We start from the raw sequence: 25,998 nt of genomic DNA, 5'->3' as shown, positions 1-25,998 counted from the left end.
TTTTAAGCTGTGAGCCTAAGAACTGACAGAGCATACTGTACCCTGGTAGCACTGAGTGCCACTTCTGTGTTTCCAGGGCTGGACAGATCAGCTGTAAACTTCTATGCAATTAAGACTATCATTCTAATGTTTTAGGAATCCTCATACCAAACTACACAAGCTAGCTTGCCTTGATGTATCAGATTTCATTAAAATAAATACCATTGTGGGGGGAAAGAAAGATAATTAAAACAGAAACCCTATATTTTACCTGTCTATTTTGAGCACTGCTTGTTTGGGTGAACTGCCTATACAAGAGAAAAATCCCGTCATTTGATGATCATTGTTAAAAGATTTTGCTGTTTTCAGATGCCAGTACACTATTTCCTGATTCCGTGATTGCCTTTGCCAATTCTCTGCTGTCATGTCAGACTGCTTTTTTCCCCTATTATTTCCTATCATTGAGTTGTTAGTGTCCCTGGTTGCTGATTTTCTCTTTTTCTTATTACTTGTAAACTCTCAACTACATATCTTTTTTTGTGATTAGTCCTTAAGTTCCTACTAAGTGTAGGCACAGAGCTAAATTCCTAGAACATAAAGATGGTATAAGACATAGTCCCGGCCTTCAAAAAAGGTTCTGTTCTATGAGGAGACAGGATATTCATTAAAATTAAAGACAGTACATAGAAATAATATAGTAAAAGCAAGCTGAATGATAAAAGGTAGTTATATTGAAATTAAAAGCAGGAAGATGCCACTGAGAGCCAGGATAGAAATGAAAGGCTTTATGATGCCTAGGAGGCTTGAACTGATTCTTGAAGGAAGGGGAAGACCCCCAAAAAGCATGAAGTGTAAGAAGGAACGCATTATTGGCCAAAGAAACAACAGGTACAAAAGAGAGGAAGCTGGAATGTGCTTTACATATTTAAGAAAGAATTGGTAGATCCTTTTAGTTAGAACCAGTCCCCTGTGGGTACAGTACTGTGAAATCAAAGTGGAGACTTTGAGGGCAATGGTAGAAGATGCAGTTGGCAAGATTGGTAGAAATTTGGTTATAGACTGAGAGTGTCAGACCAAAGACAGGGCACAAGTCCCTGAAGGAGTATGTGAATGTGTTAATTTTTGGAGGGATAGAGGAAGGGAAGTTTCATTTATGAAGTGGTATTTTAGTTCTATTATCTAGCAGACATAGGAGAAACAGGAAAGCCAAAGATACAGGAGAAACAGGAAAGCCAATTTTGGGACCGTAGAGTTAGCTCAGATATCAGTGATGGGAAATCAGAACTTGGGTGTAAAGTGTGACTCAAGAGACTTTAAGAAAACAATTGACAGGATTTGATGCATGACTATAGAGAGGAAAGAATAAGGTAAAGGTAATCCTTAAGAGTTTGAGCCCAGGTGGCCATGAGAATGATTGCACTGTTAAAAGAAACGACATTGAGAAAAGCAAAGTGATGAACCTGAATTTTGATATTTTTAAAGTTTGAGTTAATAGTAAAACATTTCTTTGGATATGTCCAGTTTGTATTTGGAGATTGTATCTGAGAAGAGGGATCAGAGTTGACGTTCCGGATTTGGAAGTCTTCTGCATAGAGCTGGTAGTTGAAATTATGGCAGTATGTGAGATTGATGAGGGAGACAGTTTTGAGTTTGAAGTGCAGTAGAGTGACAACTAGCCTTAGGGTTACACTCAGTCTTCTGGGGACAAAGGGAGGGTTGAATCTAGAGAAGTGAGAGCAGTCAGGGAGATAGGAGGAGGACAGGGTTGTATGTCAACAACTAAGAGGAATCTCAGAGTGTTAAACATTGAAAAGATGACTTGGAGAGTGAGTGTTGAGAAAAGTTCATTGAATTTTGTGTTTGAAACTTGATGAGATCCTAGAACTGTGCTGTTCAATATGAAAGCCACAAGCCACATGTGACTATTTAAGGTAAAACTAATTAAAATTAAAAACTTATTTTCTTACTTGGGCTGCATTTCGATAGCTAATAGCCACATGTGGCTAGAGGCTGCCATACTGGAGAGCCCTGATACAGAATTTCTTCATTATTGCAGAAAGTTCTATAGGACAGTACTACATTGTAAAGCTTAGGGAATGTTACAGCAAAACTGTGAAAGCATTTAAATGGATGAGTGAGTGGTGAAAATATGACCTAGCAAGTGTAGGATACACTTTGGATAAGTTTGATTAAAACGGGAAGAGGACACTATATTGGGGGCTAGTAGAGGAAGGCTTTTTAGGACTGATTATGTTCATTCATTTGGTAAAAATTTATTGCGGTCCTATTAGTTGCTAAGTACTATGCTAGGTATAGAGACCACAATGCTATTAAAGAAGGCATTAAAGAGTACATAAATATTTAATTGGAACAGGGATGTGGGCGGTTGATTAGAAATCAGATTAGTTATGATGTAGTGTGATAATGCTTTAAATAGAGGGAACTGTCTTCTGTGGGGACATAAAAGTGCATAGTTGGCCCCGCCCTCCATATTTGCATGTTCCACATCTGTGGATTCACCCAACTGCAGAACATAGACAAAGGACAGGTAAACACTTCGGTGGTTGGTTGGATCCATGGATGCGGAACCTGTGGATATGGAGGGCTGACTATGGAACTTGAGCCGGTTTTGGTAAACACAGAGGGTCCTGGAACCAGTCCCCTGAGGATACAGTACTGTAATCAAATGAGGGAATTTGTGAGGAAGGATTCTTAAGGAGGTGATACAGGATAGCTCAGATAGGATGGCAAAAATTAGCCAGGTTGGCAGAGAAAGGATATTCCAGCCAAAAGGTCAGAGTCATGTCACAATGTGAGCAGGGAACCACAGATAGTTTCATGTGTTCAGACCAAGAGTTTATATGCTCTAGTTGTGGTGGCAAGGGCCAGGTCATGGAGATGCTTCCCTTGTCATGATAAGAATTGAAAAGGTATCCTGAAAGCTAAGAGGAGCCCTCAGGGACCTTAAGAAGTGGAATATCATGGTCAAACTTACATTTTAGGTTGCATAATATGGACTTGGATGGGAGGGGGCTAATCTGATTTCAAGGAGGTTGGTTCGATAGGAATGTAGAACTAGTGGAGAGGGAAGGACTGGAGAGAGAGAAGAAATATGTTTTCTGAGGCAGTATTAGAAGACGAAATCAGTTTGTTTTCTGAGGCGAATTACCACTGGATATGGCAGAGGTTCAAAGAGGCAAGGGACTGTTAGCAAAGGGTGCCAGATGAAGCCAGAAGAGGTTGCTGAATTGAGAGTGTGTTTGCAGTCAGATAACTAGAGAGCAAGGTGAGGATGAGGATGAAGTTCAGAAGTTTTGGGATTAGCAGTGATTTTAGCCAGAGTTTGTGGTTCTGTGCCTGAACCTTGGAATTAGACCTTGATTCAAGTCTTGGTTTTACCACTTAAATCTCAGTTAAGTGTTTTTCTAGATGTTAGTGTCCTCATCTGTAAAATGGCAATAATAGTGTTACTTTAGTGGAATAATATATGTAAAGTCTTTGGCACAGTGTTTAGAGCACAGAAAAGTTTTCACTAAGTGCTAGCAACCAATTTTTGTTATTATAATTATTTTTCTTTTATTGAGTTCTTCCTTTCTATTGTCAGTGTTCTTTTTCAGGGACTCATCATCTGGAAGGTAAAATAGCTTCTTCTTAACTGGCTTCTCTGCCTCTAGCTTTTCTGTCACATACTTGACATTGCAGAGTTTTCCTAAAACCCAGGTTTGATTGTGTACTCCTTTTCCCTTCGTCAGAGCCTTCATAGGTTTCCAGTTGCAGACTTTTCAAGTTATTAATGCTTTTTTTTAATTAAAAAAATTTTTTTGGCTGTGTTGAGTCTTTGTTGCTGCACGTGGGCTTTCTCTAGTTGTGGTGAGCGGGGGCCACTCTTCGCTGTGGTGCACAGGCTTCTCACTGCGGTGGCCTCCCCTGTTGCAGAGCACGGGCTCTAGGCTCCCGGGCTTCAGGAGTTGTGGCTCGCGGACTCTGGAGCGCAAGCTCAGCAGTTGTGGCGCGTGGCCTTAGTTGCTCCACGCCATGTGGGATCTTCCCGCACTAGGGCTCGAACCTGTGTCCCCTGCATTGGCAGGAGGATTCTTAACCACTGTGCCACCAGGGAAGCCCTAAAGAAATATTTTGGGTTACGAAGTTAAGATATTTTTACTGGTAGGGTTATATCGTAAAGAAACTTTGGAGATTACTAGCGTTGGTTTTCTTACAATCAGCATTGTCACTGCTTGCTTCTTAATTCTGCTTAGATGTCCCTTTTAAGTGTATTCATTCTGTAAAAATAGGATAGTTCTTCCTTTCACTTTCTCGAATTCAGGTATCAGATCATTAGTGAAGTTTAGTGCTCATTTTTAAAACGTTGCCCAAATCTGCTCTTCATGGTCGACATCTGCTTTTCATGAATAATGGCAACCACTTTAGGACTTAAAATGAGAGTGAAAAAGCTTAATTACCACCTGCCATGCCTCATCAATAGCAGATCCTAAGTGATTGGAGTTGCCTTTCCTTCCTAGTTCAAGGAGGTTCAAAAGAGCAACACCTTCAAGCATGAAAATTGGTTGGCAGGTTTTACTTATGTATACCTCTGAGATACCTGCTCTTGAAATACAGCCTAGTGTCTATTAGGTGTTGTTGAATTTCTGACCCATTTTAAGAGATGTACAGCTTGTAAACGAAGCTTGACCTTGTTGTGTGTGGATTTTTTTTTTGTTTTTTTCAATAAATGGTAATGAAAAGCAAAATCTTAAATTGATGCATAGGGCTGGTTTAGGCAGCTTTCCTATCTAATCTATGTAAAGGTCATGTTAGAACACTGATAAAGTCATGTCCATAATGTAATACGGAGGATTTAATGATGGGTCTTCTACAGGTCTTATTTGAAAATTATGAATAGAACTTCCACACTCGATTCCATTGATTGTTTGGCAATGTTGTATCTAAAGTGTGACCGTGAATCCATTAATTTTCTGTTTAAGACCATTGATAATTCTCTATTGCCTCCAAAGCCCAAATAATATCCCTGGTTCCCAAGGAGATACCATAGCCACCTGGAAAAGAGTGCAGGGCTCTGGATTTAGGCTGAACAAGGTTCACACCCTGGCTTTGTAACTTGATAGCAGCTGTACTTGATAGCAGCTGTATAACCTTGGGAAATTTACATAACCTCTCAGAGCCTTCAGAGAGGGCATTAGGTGATAAAGTATAAAGTAGTTGATTATGTATTCTGGCCATTTAATAAATTCAGTAAATGTAGGTGATTATTATATGGCAGCTATTCTCTGGTTGGGGAAGGGAGGGGTGGCCATGATATTTTAACAAGGATCCACCCCTCGCACCCCCACCCCAGAAAGTCACTTGTTTAAGAAACCGAATAAGGCCCTTCCTGATCTATCCCTCCAGCACTACCTGTAGCCCCTCGCTTCCTGGAACTGTGATCTCCAGCAATATGCTGTCTCAGAGATATGCCTGTAAATATACCCGTTCCCATTGCCTTCCTGTTTACCTTTTTTCTTTCTACCTGGCAGTGATTTTATCTCCTCCATGAAACCTTCATTGTTTCTCCTTTCCAGTAGATCATCTTCCTCTGTACTACTTAGGCATCTTATGTATGTTTTTGTTGTAGCACATATTATAATTATTTGTTTAAACTTGTCTTCCCCACACGTTCGAGTTTCAAGTCAGACTCTGTTTATTTCTCCAGCAGTGTTAAGCATGTAGCAGATACTCAGGAAATGTTTGTCGAATGAATAAATCTCACTTGTACACTAGGTTCTTATGCAAAGATCTAAGACTTATAGAAATCTGAGCGGCTGTTACTAAGTATTTGTACTTAACCAGTTATGCAATTTCAGATGTATTGGAGTTAACATTGAGTGTTTATTGTACTCCAGACATTGTGCTAACTGTATTACATGCGTTATCTCAGTTACTTCCTGCCACTCCAAGGAAGAAACTACAGAGATTTAGAACTCAAAGATAGATCTGCCTGACTTCAAAGCTCTGTTTAATCTATAGGTATTGCTAAACTGTCTGTTGTACCTACTCAGGGACTCAGTATAGGTTTACAACTTGTACATGACCCATGGTAGGTCATGGAAATCATTTGCTAATATATAGTTCACTTTCATTTAAGAAGTGCAGAGAAGACTCAGTTATTAATGTTCTCAGGTTATAGTTCATCTGTAGAAAAACACAGAGTTGGCAGCTCTTCAATAGGTAAAGAAGTATTTTGGAATAAGCATAATTTCAAACTCAAGGTATTATTTTTTTTACTACCACTGTACTATGGAATCTATCCAAGTCATATATCTGTCAAAGTCTGTTCCCAAATGTATATTACTCTCTTTGTAAGGGCTTTAATTCAGAGTCATGTAGTTGCTTTTTTTTTTTTAATGGAGACGCATATAGTTTATCATTTTTCTAGGCATATAAATGTACCATGTTTTAATTTTTCATATATTTGATTTTGGTTCTGGTTGTTTATAATGAATAAATTAGGGCCATGAACATTAGTTGAGTTATGGAAGCTCAGTTTAAGTAGGGTTGCTTAACCTCAGCACTATTGACATTTTAGACCAAATAATTCTTTGTTTTGAGGGCCTTTCCTGTACACTGTAAGATGTTTAAGAGCATCCCTGGCGTCTATCCACTAAATACCAGTAATACTGTCCAAGTTGTGAAAACCAAAAATGTCTCTAGATATTGCCAAATATCCCCTGGAAGACAAAAATACCTCCAGGTGAGAATCACTAGTTTAAAGAGACTTAGAGCCAACAAGAGTAGAATTTTTAGTTAAATTTTTTTTTTGAACAGCTTTATTGAGGTGTGATTCATATACCATATGATACAGCCATCTAAAGTTTACATTCAGTGGCTTTTAGTGTATTCACAGAATTGTGTATCCATCACCATGATATAATTTTAGGACATTTTCATAACCTCATAAAGAAACCCCAGGGACATTAGCAGTCACTTCCCATTTCTTCTCCCTACCCGCCCTGCCCCCCAGCCCTAGACATACCTGGTTATCTTTTTATGTTTAGGAATACACAGCCTTCTTGTCTGTTTTAAGTTAGATTATAAGGCAACCAAATCCTATTTCAGAGTATAGTTATTGAAAATTATTTGCATCAAAGTAAGGAGACATATATTCTTTCCTTCAGAGGCCTTTGTATAGACAGACTCCCAGGCAAATCTGTAGAGGAAATAAATAAACCAAAATAGGCTGATTTAAGAATCATTTTAATGTTTTCAGAAGAGTAAGAAGTCCCTCTAGCCCTCCACAGGAAGTTTTGTATTATGGAAGTCAACAGTTTTTGTTTTTCCTGTTCAAATCTAGTAGATAACCTTATATCCTAGACTAAGTGTAAAAAACACAATTATGAAACATGTACTTAACATAGTATTTTGAACCTGTGCTTCACTATTATTAAATAGATCATTTTCAGTGAATTGGTAGTTGGGTTAATTTTTTTACCGATAGATAGTTGGGGTTTCTTTTATTTTTCAAATGTATAGGCCTATTTTACGTACACAGTAATGTTACCTGTCATTCAAATCTTGCAAGTCGTGTTTTTTTCCATAAGAATAAATAAGGACCAGTTGGATTATATTCTCTTATTTATAAAATGAAAATATTAACTGTCCTACTTCCCTCAAAGGGTTGGTGTGAAATGCTAAGAGGATCAAATCAGTACAGTCAAAGGAAATGGACAATAAGGTTGTATCTTCATCTTTTATTATTTCTACTTCTCCCCTTGTGTTCCCATTGTATTTAAATGTTGTGAAGGCATCAGAGTTTTTAAAATGTCATTTATAGCTGACTTTGCAGGGCTTGACCTAGCCATATTTCCTTTGGATTTAATATATGTGGTTAAAGCTTATACATCATAGAAAATATTTTAAACAAGACAAAGTGTCCTTAATAAATAGAGCTACACAAAAGAAAAGACCTAAGCCATAGTAGATAAATGGCAAAGGATTTGAACACACAGTTCAGAAAAGGTATTCAGATGGCCAACACATATTTGAAGAACATGTTCAATTCTATTAGGAATCAGATAAATGCATATAAAAGCAATAATAAACTTCCATATTGGGTCTGTTAATTACCAGCAGGTTTTTTCCTTTTAAAATTAATCTTTAATATGCTAGTAATACATGGAAACATTTTCCTTGTTAAAAAAAAAGTGCAGGCTAACACTCCTGCTGACTACATTCCAATCTCTCAGACCCCCTTTTAGAAGTAAGCACTGTTAATCAGTTTGTTACATATCCTTTCAGACTTTTTTCAATTTATGTATTAGCTGTGAAAATCATTGTAGGAAATATATAGTGTCTGTAGTATATATCATAACGTAAACATCAGTAACTTTGTTTCATTCAGCCATATATTTTAGAGGTTTATTTAGGTTAGTGCATAAAGATTTCTTTCATTCTTTTTATCTATTACAGGAATATTCTTTTTTTCCCAATATACACTTTAAAATTATTTATTTATTTATTTATTTTTGGCTGCGTTGGGTCTTCGTTGCTGCACGTGGGCTTTCTCTAGTTGCGGTGAGCGGGCTTCTCATTGCAGTGGCTTCTCTTATTGTGGAGCACAGGCTCTAGGCCCTTGGGCTTCAGTAGTTGCAGCATGTGGGCTCTAGAGCGCAGGCTCAGTAGTGGTGGCGCACGGGCTTAGTTGCTCCACAGCGTGTGGGATCTTCCTGGGCCAGGGCTCAAACCCGTGTCCCCTGCACTGGCAGGCGGATTCTTAACCACTGAGCCACCAGGGAAGCCCCAGGATATTCTTATTGTATAACAGTTCTGCAAGTATGATTCTTCTGGAAACAATGTTAAGAATGAACTTATAGAGGACAGTGGTAGCAGGGAGACCTGTTTAGGAAGCTGTTGTAGTAATCAAGCAAGAGAAAATGGTAGCTCGGAGTACCATTTTTGTGGGATAACCTGTCTGATTCCTAGACAGATTCCCTGTGAAAAATCTGTGTGGAAATGTTCCCTGGCAGATGACAAGAAGAGTCTGACACTTATGAGAGGTGTTTGAGCATAAGGTACAGATTTGGGAGATACAGCTTACACATAGTAGTAAAAGTTATGAAAGTGTGTGAATAAACCAAGGAGCAAGTTAGAATGAGAAGTTGGAACTATGTGGGGGTGGCTAGAGAAGTGGGAGGAACAGCAGTGGTGAGTAGTACCAGAGAAGCCCAAGAAGGAGAGCATTTCAAGAAGAGGGTGGGATTAGCAGCTCCAGGTGCTCCAGAGGTGAAATAAGATCCAAGGGAAGAGTATGTTTGGGTTTACCATCAGAGAAATCGTTCGTTCTGTCATCATTTTAGCAGAATGATGGGTTGGACACCTAATTTCAGTAGTTTAAAGAGAGAATGGGAGGGACTTCCCTGGTGGTGCAGTGGTTAAGAATCCACTTGCCAATGCAGGGGACACGGGTTCGATCCCTGATATGGGAAAGATCCCACATGCCGTGGAGCAGCTAAGCCCGTGCACCACAACTACTGAGCCTGTGCTCTGAGAAGGCTGAGCACCGCAATGAAGAGTAGTCCCTGCTCTCCACAAGTAGAGAAAGCCCATGTGCAGCACGAAGACCCAACACAGCCGATAGATAGATAGATAGATAGATAGAAAGAAAGAAAGAAAGAAAGAATGGGAAATGAGGAGTAAAGGCAACCAGTGTAGGTGAATCTTTTAAGAATGTGACGTCAGTTTAGGTTTAAATGCTGATAGGGGAAGCTAACAGAGAGGAAGAGTTTCTGAGAATGTAGGGAGTTAGCTCCGACAGTCAAGTTTTAAGGACAGAGTAGTCAGTGGTGTCACGTGCAGCAGTGCAGTCTTATTTATGTGCATTGAGAAAATGCACATTGGATTTGGCCTTTAGGAGGAAATCTGTGAGCCAGGAACTAAGTGCCTGTGGTGGAGTCCTTTGAATGCCAGACTTTGGTCAATGGGGAATGAATGAAAGTTACTGAGCACAGAAGTGATATGATCAAAACAGCATTAAAATGTGTTTTTCTTTTAAACTTTCCTTTATTAAGCTTATGTTATTGAGTGGCTCTGTTGTTTGGGCTCTGTTCCACATCTGGAGATACAGCAGTGAACATAACAGGCAGGATCTCTGTTACCATGGCACTGAACATTCAGAAGTGAGGCGAAGACAGAAAAAATAAAAGGACAAGATAATTTAAGGCAAGTAAGACAAAACTTGGTGATGGTACAGAAATGGACTAAGGGAAACTATGATGATGTGGTCAGGAATGGCATTTCTAAAGAGGAGGATTTGAACTGAGATCAGACTGTTACTAACGAGTCAGTGTGCAAAGATCTGGGTGCAGAGGCATCCTTGCCCAGCCTAGAGAGTGTGTGCAAAGGCCCTAAGCAGCGAATGAGCCTGATTTGTTTGAGGACCAGAGAAAAAGGCAAGTGTGTTAGGAGTAGAGCGAGCAAGGGAGGGACTAATACAAGATGAAGCCTGAGAGGTGGGTGGAGTTAAACTTGAGCAGGGCCTTGGAGGCCTTAGTAAGGAGTTTGGTGGCTTGTTCTTGATCGGTCACAGTAGAAATGAAAGAAAAGTAGTATTGAGCTGTTGTTGAACTGTCTGGGACATCTAGGTTAAGAAGTCAAGAGAGTTGTCAGGCTTAAATATTTAAATTCAAATATGGTTTGCTTAGTATTATTCCTTGAAATAACTCCTCAAGTTGTTTAGGCATTGAACAAATAAACGTTCGTAGGGAGGCTCGAGTGTCTGTTGAAATGGTATGATCAGCCAATGATCATGGATCTCTAGCAGTTCTTTGACATAATGAAGGGCATCTTAAATAAATATCATTGCAACCTGAAAGGAATGACCAACTGTTGTATAAACAGTAGCTGGAAAAATTACGGCCAGAAGTATCTCATGACTTCAGGAGACATAAAGAATACTTGCCAACCTGAAATACCTACATCTCCATAGGGACCAAGCTGTGAAGACTTTGTATAGTGTTTAGTGCTGGTTTGAATAGAACTCCCATTTCCAAAAACGCTTTTTTTCCCCCAGTAAATAGGGAGTATGTGTATCACTGTGCTTCTAGATGCATAAGTAGTTTGAATAGTTTGCTTAGCCAAGGTCATCCTTAAGGAATCTGGTTTTACCGAGTATATAGAATGTATGTGTGCCCGAAAGCTGCACTGAGGCATAATAATTATACTTTACATATTGCTTTACAGTTTACAAAGCCTTTACCCATTAGAAAATCAATTTGATCTTCATAAACAACTCTTTAAAGTAGATAAGGGACAGGAATTTTAGGGAGGTCAGTAGTATTAGAGGTGAGGAAAGTGAGGATCTCCAAGTGTATAGTCACTGAATGGGACGTGAACTCACAACTTCTCACTTTACTTTTCATTTCTTTACCTATCACACCTTGTTAATGCAAAGGTGAACGGAAATTTAAACTTTACTAGAAGAACTAAAATATGTGTCTCTACTAAAGCAGTAACAGAACACATATTTTTTTTATTATTAATTTTTGGCTGTGTTGGGTCTTCGTTGCTGCGCGCAGGCTCTTCTCTAGTTGTGGTGAGTGTGGGCCAGTCTACCGTGCTGTGCGTGGGCTTCTCATTGTGGTGGCTTCTCTTGTTGTGGAGCACAGGCTCCAGGCACACAGGCTCAGTCTTTGTGGCTCGTGGGCTCTAGAGTGCAGGCTCAGTAGTTGTGGCGCACGGGCTTAGTTGCTTTGCAGCATGTGGGATCTTCCTGGACCAGGGCTTGAACCTGTGTCCCCTGCATTGGCAGGTGGATCCTTAACCACTGCACCACCAGGGAAGCCCCACATATATTTTATTTGTATTAAAGTTATTGGTGCTACCAAAGGTTTCAGATTGCTGTGACTACACAGAGGAGGGTGAGATTGACTTTGGCTGGCAGAGTCAAAGGTTTAATTTTGTTTTGAAAATGTGTGCTATTTTCTCACTTGCTAATGTTTATTGTCTTTTCGTGGTTGCTTCGCATGTTTCAAGTACTACGTATGCAGCTTTAAAATAAACCCTTTTATTTTATATGCAGTACTCACATGTTTGTTTCTGCAACCATATTTTATTCTTGTATTGCCACTCAACTCAGTGAAGACTAGTAATAATAATCGCTAACATGTAATGAACAATTCTTTGCTAGGCACTGGTGGTGGTGAGGGGTTTGTAAAAATTAACATATTTAATTCTTACATCAGCTCTGAGGTGGGAGCACTCCTTCATAAATGGGTGTTTTCTTTTCTGCCCCTTCACATACTTGCTATTCCCACACCTGAGAAAGTAGAACTATGTTGAGAGAAAGTATAATTATAAGGCATACTCATATACACTCAGGATCAACTTAAGCCATGTAAATTTTGTCGTATTATATATTGCTTATCATATTTTTCCTAAGCCAACATAGCCAAGTTGGTATGTGTACTGACCTGAGAGGTGAAAACTAAGCTATGTAACATGAGTGAATGAAGTAATAATATCCTAAATGTCTGTTCTGTGATTTTAGTGACAGTATGTAATAATCATGCATGATATTGCATTTTTAAAAAGCTGCTTAACTCAGTGTGTAAAATTTAAAAAAAGACTCATCAGTAAAGAGATGTTGCTTAATTTAAAGTGTTTGGGAATGAGAAATGTCCATTATACTTAATCCTTTGTTTAGTTACTTTTTATTCCTGTATTTTCATGGAGTGAATGAGATATGTTGCTTACTGTGGAAATGGTCATAATAATGCTTTGTATTTATATAACATCTTTCATCTGAGGATCTCAAAAAATGTCTCATGAATCGTCACAGCACTTCAGTGAGGTAGTAAGGTAGCAAGGACTATTAATCTTCATTTTACAGATGGAGAAATTAAGCCACAAGAGGGTTAAAATTTATGTGTAGTCCCACCAACCAGGTATAGAGGCAGCCTGAGCTGCTAAGGTTAGAATATTATATTTTAGGAGGATTGGCATAGTATAAAACTTAAATTAACCCCTTTGCTTTTGTACCTTACACAGATAATCTGTTAGAATAAATATGGTAGCTTTAAAGTGTCCGTATGGAAATTTTTTAAATCCTCTTTTTCGGAACAGAAAACATTGTAATACTCTTTTCCCCTCTCATTTTTAGGTCAGCAGCAAGGACAAGATGGAGTGAAAGTCCAACAAGCTACAATAGCTCCTGTAACCGTAGCAGTTGGAGGAATTGCTAATGCAACTATAGGTGCTGTTAGTCCTGACCAACTCACACAAGTGCATTTGCAGCAAGGCCAGCAGGCTTCTGATCAAGAGGTGCAGCCTGGCAAGAGGCTTCGAAGAGTTGCCTGTTCCTGTCCTAATTGTAGGGAAGGAGAAGGAAGGTAAATGCTGTATTGCCACCCAACTCAGTGGAGACTAGTATAATAGCTAACATGTAATGAACAATTACATGTAATCAAGGCACGTAGGGTATTAGTTAAAGTCAAGCCATTGGCTGAGTACTTCGATCATTAGAACATCACTAGCTTTATAGCCCAAGAGTTGAGATACAGTATTGTTATGAAGGGTATTAGATTGAGCTATTCTGGGAATAGGATTTCAGTGGTCCTCTACCATGTACCTTATACTTTTTTATGGTTTTCTTTCTTCATTTATTTATGTAAAATTTTAAAACAACTTTATTGATGTAAAACTTACATACCATGTAATTCACTCATTTAAACTGTACATTTCAGTGGTTTTTAATATATTCAGAGTTGTACATCATCACCACGGTCAATTTTAGAACTTTTTTGTTCCCCTGAAAACAAATCCTGTATTATTTAGTTATCACTCCTTCTTCCCTCCCAGCTCTAGGCAACCACTAAACTAATTTCTGTGTATAGATTTGCCTATTCTAGACATTCATATAAATGGAATCACAAAATATGTGGGTTTTGTGACTGGTTTCATTCACTTAGCAAGTTTTCAAAGTTGATCCATATTATAGCATGTGTCAGTTCTTCATTCTTTTTAATGAACAAAATAATATTCCATTGTATGGATATACAATATTTTACTTATCCATTCATCAGTTGTTGGACATTTGGAATTTTTTCCACCTTTTGGCTATTATGCTGCTACAAATATTCTTATACAAATTTTTGTTTTTGATTTGCATTTCCCTGATGACTAATGATATAAAGTATGTTTTCGTGTGCTTACTGTTGGCCATTTGTGTATCTTTTTTTTTTAAATTAATTTATTTATTTTTGGCTGCATTGGGTCTTTGTTGCTGCGCATGGGCTATCTCTAGTTGTGGCAAGTGGGGGCTACTCTTCATTGTGCTGCACGGGCTTCTCATTGCGGTGGCTTCTCTTGTTGTGGAGCACAGGGTCTAGGCACGTGGGCTTCAGTAGTTGTGGCATGCGGGCTCAGTAGTTGTAGCTCACGGGCTTAGTTGCTTATGCAGCATGTGGATCTTCCCAGACCAGGGATCGAACCCATGTCCCCTGTATTGGCAGGTGGATTCTTAACCACTGTGCCACCAGGGAAGTCCCTGTGTGTCTTCTTTAGAGAATTGTCTATTAAGATCTTATGCCTATTTTAATTAGATTATTTGTCTTTTTGTTATTGAATTATTATAGTTCTTCATATATTCTGGATACAGGTCCCTTATCAGATTTATGATTTGAAATATTTCTTCCCAGTCTCTGAGTTGTCTTTTCACTTTCTTGATAATGTCCTTTGAAGCACAAAAGTTTTTAATTGTGAAGTCCAGTCTTTTCTTTCGGTGCTTCTGCCTTTGGTGTCATATCCAAGAATCCATTGCCCAATCTGAGGTCACAAAGATTCCCACTTTTCTTATAAGAGGTTTATAGTTTTTGTTCTTACATTTAGGTCTTTGATCAATTTGGGGGTTAATTTTTGTAACTGGTGTGAGGTAAGGGTTCATCCAACACCATTTGTTGAAAGACTGTCCCTTCCCCATTCTTTGGATGGTTTTGGCACCCTTGTCAAAAATCAGTTGATCATAGACACATAGGTTTATTTCTAGACTCTTCAGTTCTGTTTAATTGATCTGTATGTCTGTCTCTATGCCAATACCACACTGTCCTGGTGACTTTGGCTTTGTGGTAACTTCTGACATTGGGGAGTATGAGTCTTCCAACTCACCCAACAGGAAAGGGTTTTTGATTGTGTCAGATGCTTTTCTTCATCTGTTGAGATGGTCATGTAGTTTTGTTTTTTATTCTGTCAATATAGTATATTACACTAATTGTTAAATGTTAAAGTACTTTTGCATTCATGGAATAAATACAACTTGGTCATGCTATGTAATTCTTTTTATATGTTGATGGATTTGTTTTTTTACTATTGTGTTGAGGATTTTGGCATGCATGTTCATGAGAGATACTGGTCTGTAGTTTTCTTATAATGCCTTTAATTTGAGCAAAGGTATTACTGGCCTTGTAAAATGAGTTGGGAAGTCTTCTCTCCAGTTTCATTTTTTGAAAGTTTGTGAAGAACTGGTATTAATTTTTAAAATGTTCTGTGAACCTGTGAAGCTCACTGGGCTTTTCCTGTGTGTATTTTTTTGACTACTAATTCAACCCCATTACTTGTTCTGAGTTCTGTCTTGTTCTTGAGTCAGCTTTGGTACTTCGTATCTTTCTAAGAATTTGTTCATCTTATAGTTTTTTAAGTAATTGGTATACAATTGTTCTTGGTATTCCTTTATAATCCTTTTTATTTCTGTAAGGTTGGTAGTGATATCCCCTTTTTCATTTCTGATTCTAGTAATTTGAGTCTTCTTTTTTTTTTGTTAGTCTCCCTAATGGCTTGTTGGTTATGTTGACCTTTAATCAGCCTTTGGTTCCATTGATTTTTCTCTATTGTTTTTGTATTCTCTAATTCATTAGTTTCTGCTTTGTTCTTTATTATTTTCTTTCTTCTGCTTGCTTTATTTTAGATTTAATTTGCTCTGTTTTACTGTCTTAAGATGGAAGTTTACATTATTTAAGATCTTTTTTCCTTCCAGTTTTATTGAGATATAATTGATGTACAGCACTGTATAAGTTTAAAGTGTACAGCATAATAATATGACTTAATACATCATGAAATGATTATCATAATAAGTTTAGTGAACATCTATCATCTTGTGTAGCTACAAAATTAAAGAAATAGAAAAAAATATTTTTCCTTGTGATGAGGACTGTTAGGATTTAGCTCTCAACAATTTTCATATATAACATACAGCAGTGTTACTTACATTTATCATGTTGTAGATTACATTCCTAGTACTTATTTATCTTAGAACTGGAAGTTTGTATTTTCTGACTGCCTTCATCCATTTCCCCTCCTCTGGTAACCACAAATCTGATCTCTTTTTCTGTGAGTTGTTTGTTTGTTTTTGAGGTGTAACTGACCTACAACACTGTTAGTTCCTGTTACACAGTATAGTGAATCACGATTTCTATACATTTTACAATGATCACAGTAAGTCTAATTATGATATTATCACTGTACAAAATTATTACATAGTTATTGACCCTATTCCCCACACTGTACATTTCATCCCCTTGACTCATTTATTTATTTATTTATTTATTTATTTTTTTGTGGTACGCGGGCCTCTCGCTGCTGTGGCCTCTCCCGTTGTGGAGCACAGGCTCTGGACGCGCAGGCTCAGCGGCCATGGCTCACGGGCCCAGCCGCTCTGCGGCATGTGGGATCTTCCTGGACCGGGGCATGAGCCCGTGTCCCCTGCATCGGCAGGCGGACTCACAACCACTGTGCCACCAGGGAAGCCCTGACTCATTTATTTTTTAACTGGCAGTTTGTACCTCTCAATCTCCCTCACCTATTTTTTTTCCTCCCTCCACACCCCTCTTCTCTGACAACCACCTGTTTGTTCTCTGTATCTATAACTCTGTTTCTGTTTTGTTATGTTTGTTCATTTATTTTGTTGTTTAGATTCCACATATAAGTAAAATCATTCAGTATTTGTCTTTCTCTGTCTGACTTGTTTCACTTAGCATAATATTCTCTAGGTCCATCCACGTTGTCAAAAATGGCAAGATTTCATTCTTTTTTTTTGTGGCTGAGTAATTTTCTATTTGTGTGTGTGTATATATATATATATACACACACATACACACACACCACATCTTCTTTATCCATTCATCTATTGATGGGCATTTAGGTGGCTTCCATATCTTGACTATTGTGAATAATGATGAAGTGAACATAAGGGTGCATGTATCTTTTCTAATTAGTGTTTTCACTTTCTTTGGATAAATACCCAGGAGTGGAATTCCTGGGTCTTATATTAGTTCTTTTTTTAATTTTTTGAGGAGTATCCATACTGTTTGGCGTAGCAGTTGTACCAATTTACGTTCCCAGCAACAGTGCACGAGAGCTTCCTTTTCTCCATATCCTTGCCTACTTTTGTTATTTGTTCTCTTTTGGATACTAGCCATTCTGACAGGTTTGAGGTAGGATCTTTTTAAATATAGATATTTACAGCTGTAAGTTTCCCTCTAAGCATTACTTTATATGTATCCGCTAAGTTTTGGTATGTTGTGTTTTCATTTTCCTTCATCTCAAAGTCTTTTACGATTTCCCTTTTGACTTCTTCTTTGACCCATTGGTTATTTAGGAGTATATTTTTTAATTGCTAGGTATTTGTGAATTTCCCAGTTTCCTCCTATAAATGATTTCTAGTTTTCTTCCACTGTGGTCAGAAAACTTTGTTATTTCTGTCCTTTTAAATTTACTGAGATTTGTTTCACAGCCTAGTATATGATCTGTCCTGGAGAACATTCCATGCGCTCTTGAGAAGAATGCTGTTGTTGGCTGGAGTGGTCTGTGGATGTCTGTTAGGTCTTGTTTATTTACAGTGTTATTCAAGTCTTCTGCTTCCTTGTTGATCTTCTGCCTAGTTGTTTTGTGGAAACATCACTGAAGATAGAGTATTGAAATCTCCAGCTATTATCATTGAATTGTCTATTTCTCCTTTCATGTTTGTCAGTTTTTACTTCTGTTTTGGCACTCTCTTTTTTTTTTGCAGTATGCGGGCCTCTCACTGTTGTGGCCTCTCCCTTTGCGGAGCACAGGCTCCGGACGCGCAGGCTCAGCGGCCATGGCTCACGGGCCCAGCCGCTCTGCGGCATGTGGGATCCCCCCGTACCGGGGCACGAACCCATGTCCCCTGCATCGGCAGGCGGACTCCCAACCACTGCGCCACCAGGGAAGACCCTGGCACTCTCTTTTTACTCTTGTTTAAATGCATGTATGTTTCCTGATGGATTGACCCATTTATCCTTATCAAATTTCTCTCTTTATTTCTAATAACATCTTTTGTTTAATGTTTATTTTGTCTGGTATTAGTATAGCCATTCCAGCTTTCCTGTGGTTGTTTGCATGATATCATTTTCCATCTTTTTCAATATCTTTGTATTTTTGTGCCTTTAAATGTAGAGTGTGTCAGCTATAGATGGTACATAGTTGGATCTTGTTTTGAATCTAATCTGACAAAACCTACCTTTTTATTAGTTTATATAATCCATTTGCATTTGATGTTATTATCAATATAATGAATTTATGTCTGCCATTTTACCTTTTGTTTTCTGTCTCATGTCTTTTTCTGCTCCCCTATCCCTCCCTTACTGCTTTCTTTTGAATTAAATTAATATCATTTTAATTTGTAATATAGCATTTTAATTTCATTAATGATGTTTTCACTGTGCTTATTTCTCTAGTGCTTGCTCTAGGCCTTACAATATATTAATTTTTCATAATCAGTTTAAGATTTACAGTAACTTAATTCCAGTGAGTTATAGAAATGTTACTCCTATATAGGTCTGTTCCCTTGTGCTTCTTTTTATGGTATTACTGTTATACATAAGTGTTACAAACCCCACAATATGTTGTTATAATTATTATTTTTATAAATTTATGTCTTTTAAATTTGCTATGTTAACTTTGTCATTTCTGGTTCTCTTTATTTCTTCCCATGAATTTGAGTTCCCATTTGGGGTCATTTCCTTATGGCTTTGCTCCCAGCCACCTCCTTTGGGCTGTTATTGGCAGATATGTCACATATGTTGCATTTCTCTAATGTTACAGGCTTGACAATACATTTTATACATATTGTTTTATAAAATTGCTTTTTATTTTTTATTAAACCATATTTAATTACTTTGTTTTTGGCTGCTTTGCGTCTTTGTTGCCGCATGTGGGCTTTTCCTAGTTGTGGCAAGCAGGGGCTACTCTTTGTGGTGGTGCATGGGCTTCTCATTGCAGTGGCTTCTCTTGTTGCAGAGCATGGGCTCTAGGTGTGTGGGCTTCAGTAGTTGTGGCACGCAGACTCAGTAGTTGTGGCTCGCAGGCTCTAGAGCGCAGGCTAAGTAGTTGTGGCACGTGGGCTTAGTTGTTCTGCGGCATGTGGGATCTTCCCAGACCAGGGATCGAACCCATGTCCCCTGCATTGGCAGGTGGATTCTTAACCACTGTGCCACCAGGGAAGCCCAAAATTGCTTTTTAAATAAGTTGAGAAGAAATGTGCACTTACACTGTCCTTTATAATTACATAATTACCTTTGCCTAGTGCGCTTTTGTTTCTTTATATATATTTGAATTACTTGCTGGTTTCACTTGCTTTCAGCTTAAAGAACTTCCTTTAGTATTTCTTGCAAAGCCAGTCTACTAGCAACACATTCTCTTAGTTTTTGTTTATCTGGGAGTATCTTTTTTGAAAGATAGCTCTGCTGGATATAGGATTCTTGTTTGAGGTTGTTTTTGTGGGGTTTTTTTGTTTTTTGTTTTGTTTTGGGGTACTTGAATATGTTTCTACTGAGAAGTCAGCCTTTAATCCTACTGGACTTTCCCTTTAAGTGATGAGTCATATTTCTTGCTGTTTTCAAGATTTCGTCCTTGTCTTTGGGTTTCAGGATTTTTAGTGTGAAGTGTCTACTTGTAGATCTCTACATTTATCGTATTTGGAGTTTGTTGAGCTTCCTGAAAGTGTAGGTTAATGTTTTTCATGAGTTTTCAGCTATTATTTCTTTGATATTTTTTTCTGCTTCATCCCCCACTCCCCTTTTCCCTCTCCTCTCCTCTCCTCCTGGCATTCTCATTCATATGTTGGTGTTCCACATTTCTCTGACATTCTATTTATTCTTCTTCTGTTTCTTGTTTGCTTTTTGGGTTGCATAATCTCTATTGAACTGTCTTCAGTTTCACTATTTCTTCCTTCTCTTGAGTCCCTCTTGTGAATTTTTCATTTCAGTTGTACCTTTTATCTCAAGAGTTTCTAATTGGTTCTTTAAAAAATCATTTCTAGCTCTTTATTGATATTCTCTGTTTGATGTGACGTTGTCATTATACCTCCTTGCTTTACTTCTTTAATCATGATGTCCTTTTAGTTCTTTGAACGTATTCATAATGGCTGCTTTGAAATCTTGTTAAATTTGTTTGCTCTCACAGGCAGTTTCTCTTGCCTGCTTTTTCTCTAGTGTATAGGTAGTTTTTTCCTTCTTTGTTTCTGGTTTTTGCACGTCTCATAATTTTTTGTTGGAAACTGGAGAAATAATATATTGTAGCAACTCCTAGTACTGCCTTCTGTCCTTCTCCCACCCCTGGCTTGTTACTGTTGTTTGCTTGTTTGTTTAGTGAGGAGCTGGATTATTTTAATGAAAATCCCTGCCCCCACTCCTTCCCCCCAGTATGAAGCATGTTGCTTCTTAGTGACCCTGGGATGACAGTGGTTTTGGTAGGGATTTTTTTGGCTCTTTCCCTGACCACACGCAGCTGTTAAGCTCCACTAATTGCCAGCTGATTGGTCTGTTTTCAGTAATACCCTGAAGCGTATATTGCTCTACAGGCCGATCCAATCAGAGTTTTAAAAGGCAGAACTTAGGTCTGTGCTTGAGATTTATTCTGATCCTGTAGGACTCCTGCCGGCTACCTCTTTCCTCAGTTCTCTCTGGCAACCTAGCAGTCTATAGTTCAGCTTATGTCTCCAGTGAATCTATTAGTCTCCTCCCAGTTGCCTTTTGCAACAATCCCCACTGTCTTTAAGATCATCCTTAGGCGCAAACCTCTCCACACTTTGTTGCAAATGAAGTCAATTTCTTGGGAAGAGATTTGGAGCCTTCTGTTTATGGTATGCTCTCTCTCTGGCCAAAATCTCTGTGTCATGACTCTTGAACTAGGGGTTGGGACAGTGACACATTTCTCCCTATGCATTCTGTGGTCTAGGAGCTGAGCACGTGGGGGCAGGAGGTCAGCAGTAGCCTCAAGTTTTGTTGGCTGGTCACTCAAGGCTTGGAACCTCTGATTTATGAAGTACAAATGAGCTGGGTCAAGGGTCATCTGGACCCCAGTGTTTTCATCATGCCTTATCCAAGGTTGAGCCTGTGTCTCAGGGGTTGGGATTGGGTGGAAGAAGGTTGTTCCCCATCTGTCAGCCACACTCACCTGAAACTTAGCCTCAGTAACAGGTAGCTGCGGGTAGATTGAGAAATACTGATGTCCTGCCTCTCTTGGGGAGATAACCCAGCAACTAGAAGGGCGGGAGAAGAGGAAACCCTGTTGTTGATTGCACAAGTCTATAGTGTTTCTGTGTCAGGTGAGGTGGAAGGAGGAGGGAGAGACAGAGTGAGTATTGGTTCAAATACAGCAGACTCACAGTCTTCTTACCAAGTTCTATTTGATTTTCATGAATAAATGTTTCTTTATTTGCTGTATACTCATAGGGCCATTTCCAGAGATTGTAAATGGTATTTACTTTTTTTTGTTATCATTTGCACTGGTTTCACTGGGGAGTAGGTCCAGGGAGCTCTTCGTGCTGCTTTTGCTGGAAGTGAAACTCTGAACCTTACACTTTTAAATGAGGATTACCATTCTTTGGTATTTTAGAGGAGAGTTTTCAAGTGTCTTGAAAAGTTTAAAGAGATTTTTTTCCCCAGGGGAGGAACGTACTAGGAAATGAACATGTGAATCCCATAGCAGAACATACATTCTCTAAAATTAATGTGTTTTCATACCACTTTTGAGTTTACTACACAGTGCTGTTTCTTTTTTTAATTGAAATTTTTCTGATTTTTAACTACAGTTGTGGCATCATGATTTAAAAAACCCATTTAGAAAAGCATCATTTAATTACCTTGATTCCCTTTTACTTTTCCTGAATTATAAGCTTGGTGTTTGGGAGTGTAATTAATGTTTGGTTTTTGTTTTTGTTTTTGTAGAGGCAGTAATGAACCAGGAAAAAAGAAACAACATATCTGTCATATTGAAGGATGCGGAAAAGTTTATGGCAAAACATCTCACCTACGAGCACATCTTCGCTGGCATACTGGAGAAAGACCTTTTATATGTAACTGGATGTTTTGTGGCAAAAGATTTACAAGGAGTGATGAGCTTCAGAGACATAGAAGAACGCATACAGGTTAGTTGATTTATTTTAAGACTTGTACTTGTTACTTCTTTTCTCAGTGCTTAGATGAAAATTAAAGTGATAGCTATCAAATTGGGAAATATGGATACTAAAGAGAGAAAATTCATTTTAGTGATTATATGAAAGATGTTTAAGATCAAAATTCTTTACCTCATTTCTAAGATATATTTTATTCTACTTTTCGCAAGCTTTATCAGCATAATTACATGACTTGGAATTTATTCCATTTGCTTATCTTGCATTTTAGCGTGTTGAACTCACATATTACTTTTTGTCAGTATTTAAGTTGATGAGAAGAGAGTTGAATTATCTTATTGGTGACCTTGATTAGTTTTTGTTTTTTTACAATCCAGAAAATTGAAGTATCAAGAAAAGTATAACAAATACCTACCTTAACTCTCACTCAGAATTGACAGCTGTTAACATGCTATATTATCTGTTATTTTTTAACAAAACAAATTATTATAAAGTTGACGTCATCTTTGTCCTCCTACCTCTCAAAGAAAACAGCTACCACGAATTTCAAGTGTAAGTTATTAGTGTAGTTTTAATACTCTTACATATTTTGTTCATGGATATATATGTGAATATTGTTTTGTGTTTTCTATGAAATTTTATGTAACTGATATATTACAGTATCATAATTTCACTTACTATGTTTTGACATCTATCCAAGTTCATATATATGTACATATATGTGTATGAATACCTTAATATCTTAACTGCTATGTAGTGTTCTATCACATGACTCTACTACACTGTATTGATCCATTTCCCACACTCTTTAGATGAGTTCAAGGTTTCTGCTGTCACAAACTTTACTACTTTGAACATACAGTGAACATGTACAAGAAGTAGAATTATTGGATCTTAGAGAATGTGTATGTTTGATTTTGCTAGATAACCACTAGAGTCTCTAAAGTGGCTGTTACCATCTCTACTTCATTAGTGTTGATTGAGAGTTTCCACTTGGCTGTATGTTCACTTAGTAGCATCAGGCTTTGAAAGTTCTTGTCAGTCTAAAATGGTTTCTATTTAATTTTTTAAATTAACATTTTTCCTGGTTATAGTGAGATATGCATCTTTTCCTAATGTTTATTGGTCATTTATATTTTGTTTTCTGTTGATTCTTTTGATCTTTTTTGTTGTTGTTGTTTTCCTTTTTCTTACTGATTTATATATTGCAATTTTCCCCAGTATTGCTATCTTTTATCTTGGTGCTATCTCTTGTCATATGGAAGTTTTACATTTTTATTTAGTCAAATATAAGGATATGTAAATATATTCCTTTGCATTTTTTTAAATGAAAATTTCTCCTATCCCAAAGTCATAAAGTTTTTAAAAACATTTTCTTCTAATTGGCTTTAAGGTTTTCTTTTTGTAAGTTTATTAGTCTAAAATTTTTTTTTTTGATGATGGACTAAAAAGGGGATAAAATTCTGTTTTTCTTTCATGTGGAAAGCTATTTCTTGAATAGTCCAATTCTTTCTTCGTTGATATGTAATGGAACTTCTCTCGTATGTTGATGTCCCCTTTAAGAATGGCTCGATTTCTGAGTCCTTTGTTTTATCTATTTGTCACTTCCTACAGTAATACCATACTGTTTTAATTACCAGAAGCTTATATTAAGTCTTGATATCTGATAGGGTAATTTTCCTTTTTTTGGTATATAACACTGACCTTCTCTATTTAGAACATGTCTGGTATATATATTTGGGACTCAGTGTTTAATTATTGAATAAAGTAATAACTTGGGTAGATTTTTTTGAATTAGACATTAAACTTTAACTTGTATCAAGGTACATGTAGGACAGAAGGGGAACTAGAACTGACATTTATTGATCAACTACTGAATATCAGATGTTTCAAATATATCATCTAATTTAATTCTAACAGAAGCACTGTAAGCTAGAAATTGGCTCCATTTTACAGATTAGAAAATAGTCTCAGAGAAGAAATAATGGTTGCTAAATCTATTTAAAGTGATAAATAAAAATTACTTAGTTTGATATGCACACAACTTAGTAACACAGAAGAGTCTTAGTGTAATGGCTCAATCACTGAGTTAACATTATATTAAAAATAAGAATTTTAATTTAAAAAAAGTTTTAAAAACTCTGTATGGTATTACATTTGAGTTTGTAATGCCACCTCACCTTTCATATTGGCAAATATGTTGTGATTAAAAATTAAGCCCATAACAATATTGATGTCTGTTTTAGAAAAATACTGTGCTGTTTATGTCAGTATGAGTGGATGCAGTATTTCTACCCTGGTTTAACAGTGGGACAGATTAGGGAAGCCAAGAAAATTTGGAACCTCTCACATTGTGATTTCATCATTTTGTTTGAGAAGCGATGAGTTTCTAAAGTTCATTTCTGTTGCACATCCATACTCATACAGATAACACAAGGCAGATTTACTGAAGGATTTATATAAACTACTTCAAAAGATTAATGATTTGGAAGCATAATTTCTTTCTTCTTTTTAAATGGTCCACACCATTATTGTCTTCTAATAACCTGAATAATTCAGAATTTAATATACTTTCAGCTTACTTTCAGTGTTTCAAGCATCTTGAATACATCATACACAAAATTGTTTATTTAAACATGTTATTTTGAAGTGTTTGGCTTAACATCAGATACTTTTTACTTTTAAAGAAGTAGTACAAGTAATTTTCATTCTAAGTGTTTATTAAAGTTGTTGAAAAGAAAATGAAACAAGTCTTTTGAAATAAATAAGTATTGATTAAGCATTTAATATGTTAAGTTGAAAGCCTTGGCCATTCATGGCAGGAACTGTGTTTTTTTTAATGCCCAACCACTGCACTAAGTAGAACTTCAGTCATCATCTTACTATGAATGGACAAATGAGTTATTTTTATTCACTGCTGAAAATAGTGCAGATTTTTTTGCGTTCTGTAAAATAAATTAAAAATTTTTTTCAAAAGATACATGGATATGGTATTTAAAAATCAAATCATGTAGAAGAGCTTGGATTGTTAAGCAGACTCTTTGGCCCACCCCGTCTGCTCCCTGGAGAAAATCATGTTTAATCTTTTAACTATTTTTACGTTTTTATTCATCCTGTGATGGCTGTGCATACCTGTATAATATGCTTATACTGTTATTTATTGGTACAGCAATATTAGACATTGACTATTCTTGCATTAAGAGTTAAGAATTTACCTCACAGATGGCCAGTAGGCACATGAAAAGCTGCTCAATGTTGCTAATCATCAGGGAAATGCAAATCAAAGCCACCTGTGAGAATGGCGATCCTCAAAAAGAATACAAATAAAAAATGTTGGTGAGGATGCGGAGAAAAGGGAACCCTTGGACACTCTTGGCGGGACTGTAAATTGGTGCATCTGCTCTGGAAGGCAACATGGAGGTTTCTCAAAAAACTAGAAATAGAACTACCATATGACCAAGTAATTCCACTCTTGGGTATATGTTCGAAAAAAAACCAAAAACACTAATTTGAAAAGATACATGCAGTCTAATGTTGATAGCAGCATGATTTACAGTTGCCTAGATATGGAAGCAACCTAAGTGTCGATCAGTACATGAAGTGAA

General features: G+C 37.3%; 1 protein-coding gene across 5 annotated transcripts in view; it reads left to right on the top strand.

Annotated features, from left to right (window-relative positions):
• SP4 (Sp4 transcription factor) overlaps positions 1-25,998 on the top strand; it is an 81,139-nt gene that overhangs the window by 25,335 nt on the left and 29,806 nt on the right. For all 5 annotated transcript variants that reach the window (XM_082632525.1, XM_082632526.1, XM_082632524.1 and 2 more), the window contains exons 3-4: positions 13,127-13,355; positions 22,209-22,408. In XM_082632525.1, coding sequence (XP_082488651.1) covers positions 13,127-13,355; positions 22,209-22,408 — 429 coding nt within the window. The remainder of the gene's footprint in view (positions 1-13,126; positions 13,356-22,208; positions 22,409-25,998) is intronic.

Source organism: Mesoplodon mirus, assembly GCF_964341445.2.
Source record: "Mesoplodon mirus genome assembly, chromosome: 9".
NCBI classification, from domain to species: domain Eukaryota; kingdom Metazoa; phylum Chordata; class Mammalia; order Artiodactyla; family Ziphiidae; genus Mesoplodon; species Mesoplodon mirus.
The sequence above is the reverse complement of the archived record's forward strand: the minus strand, read 5'-3'. Positions and strand labels throughout refer to the sequence as shown.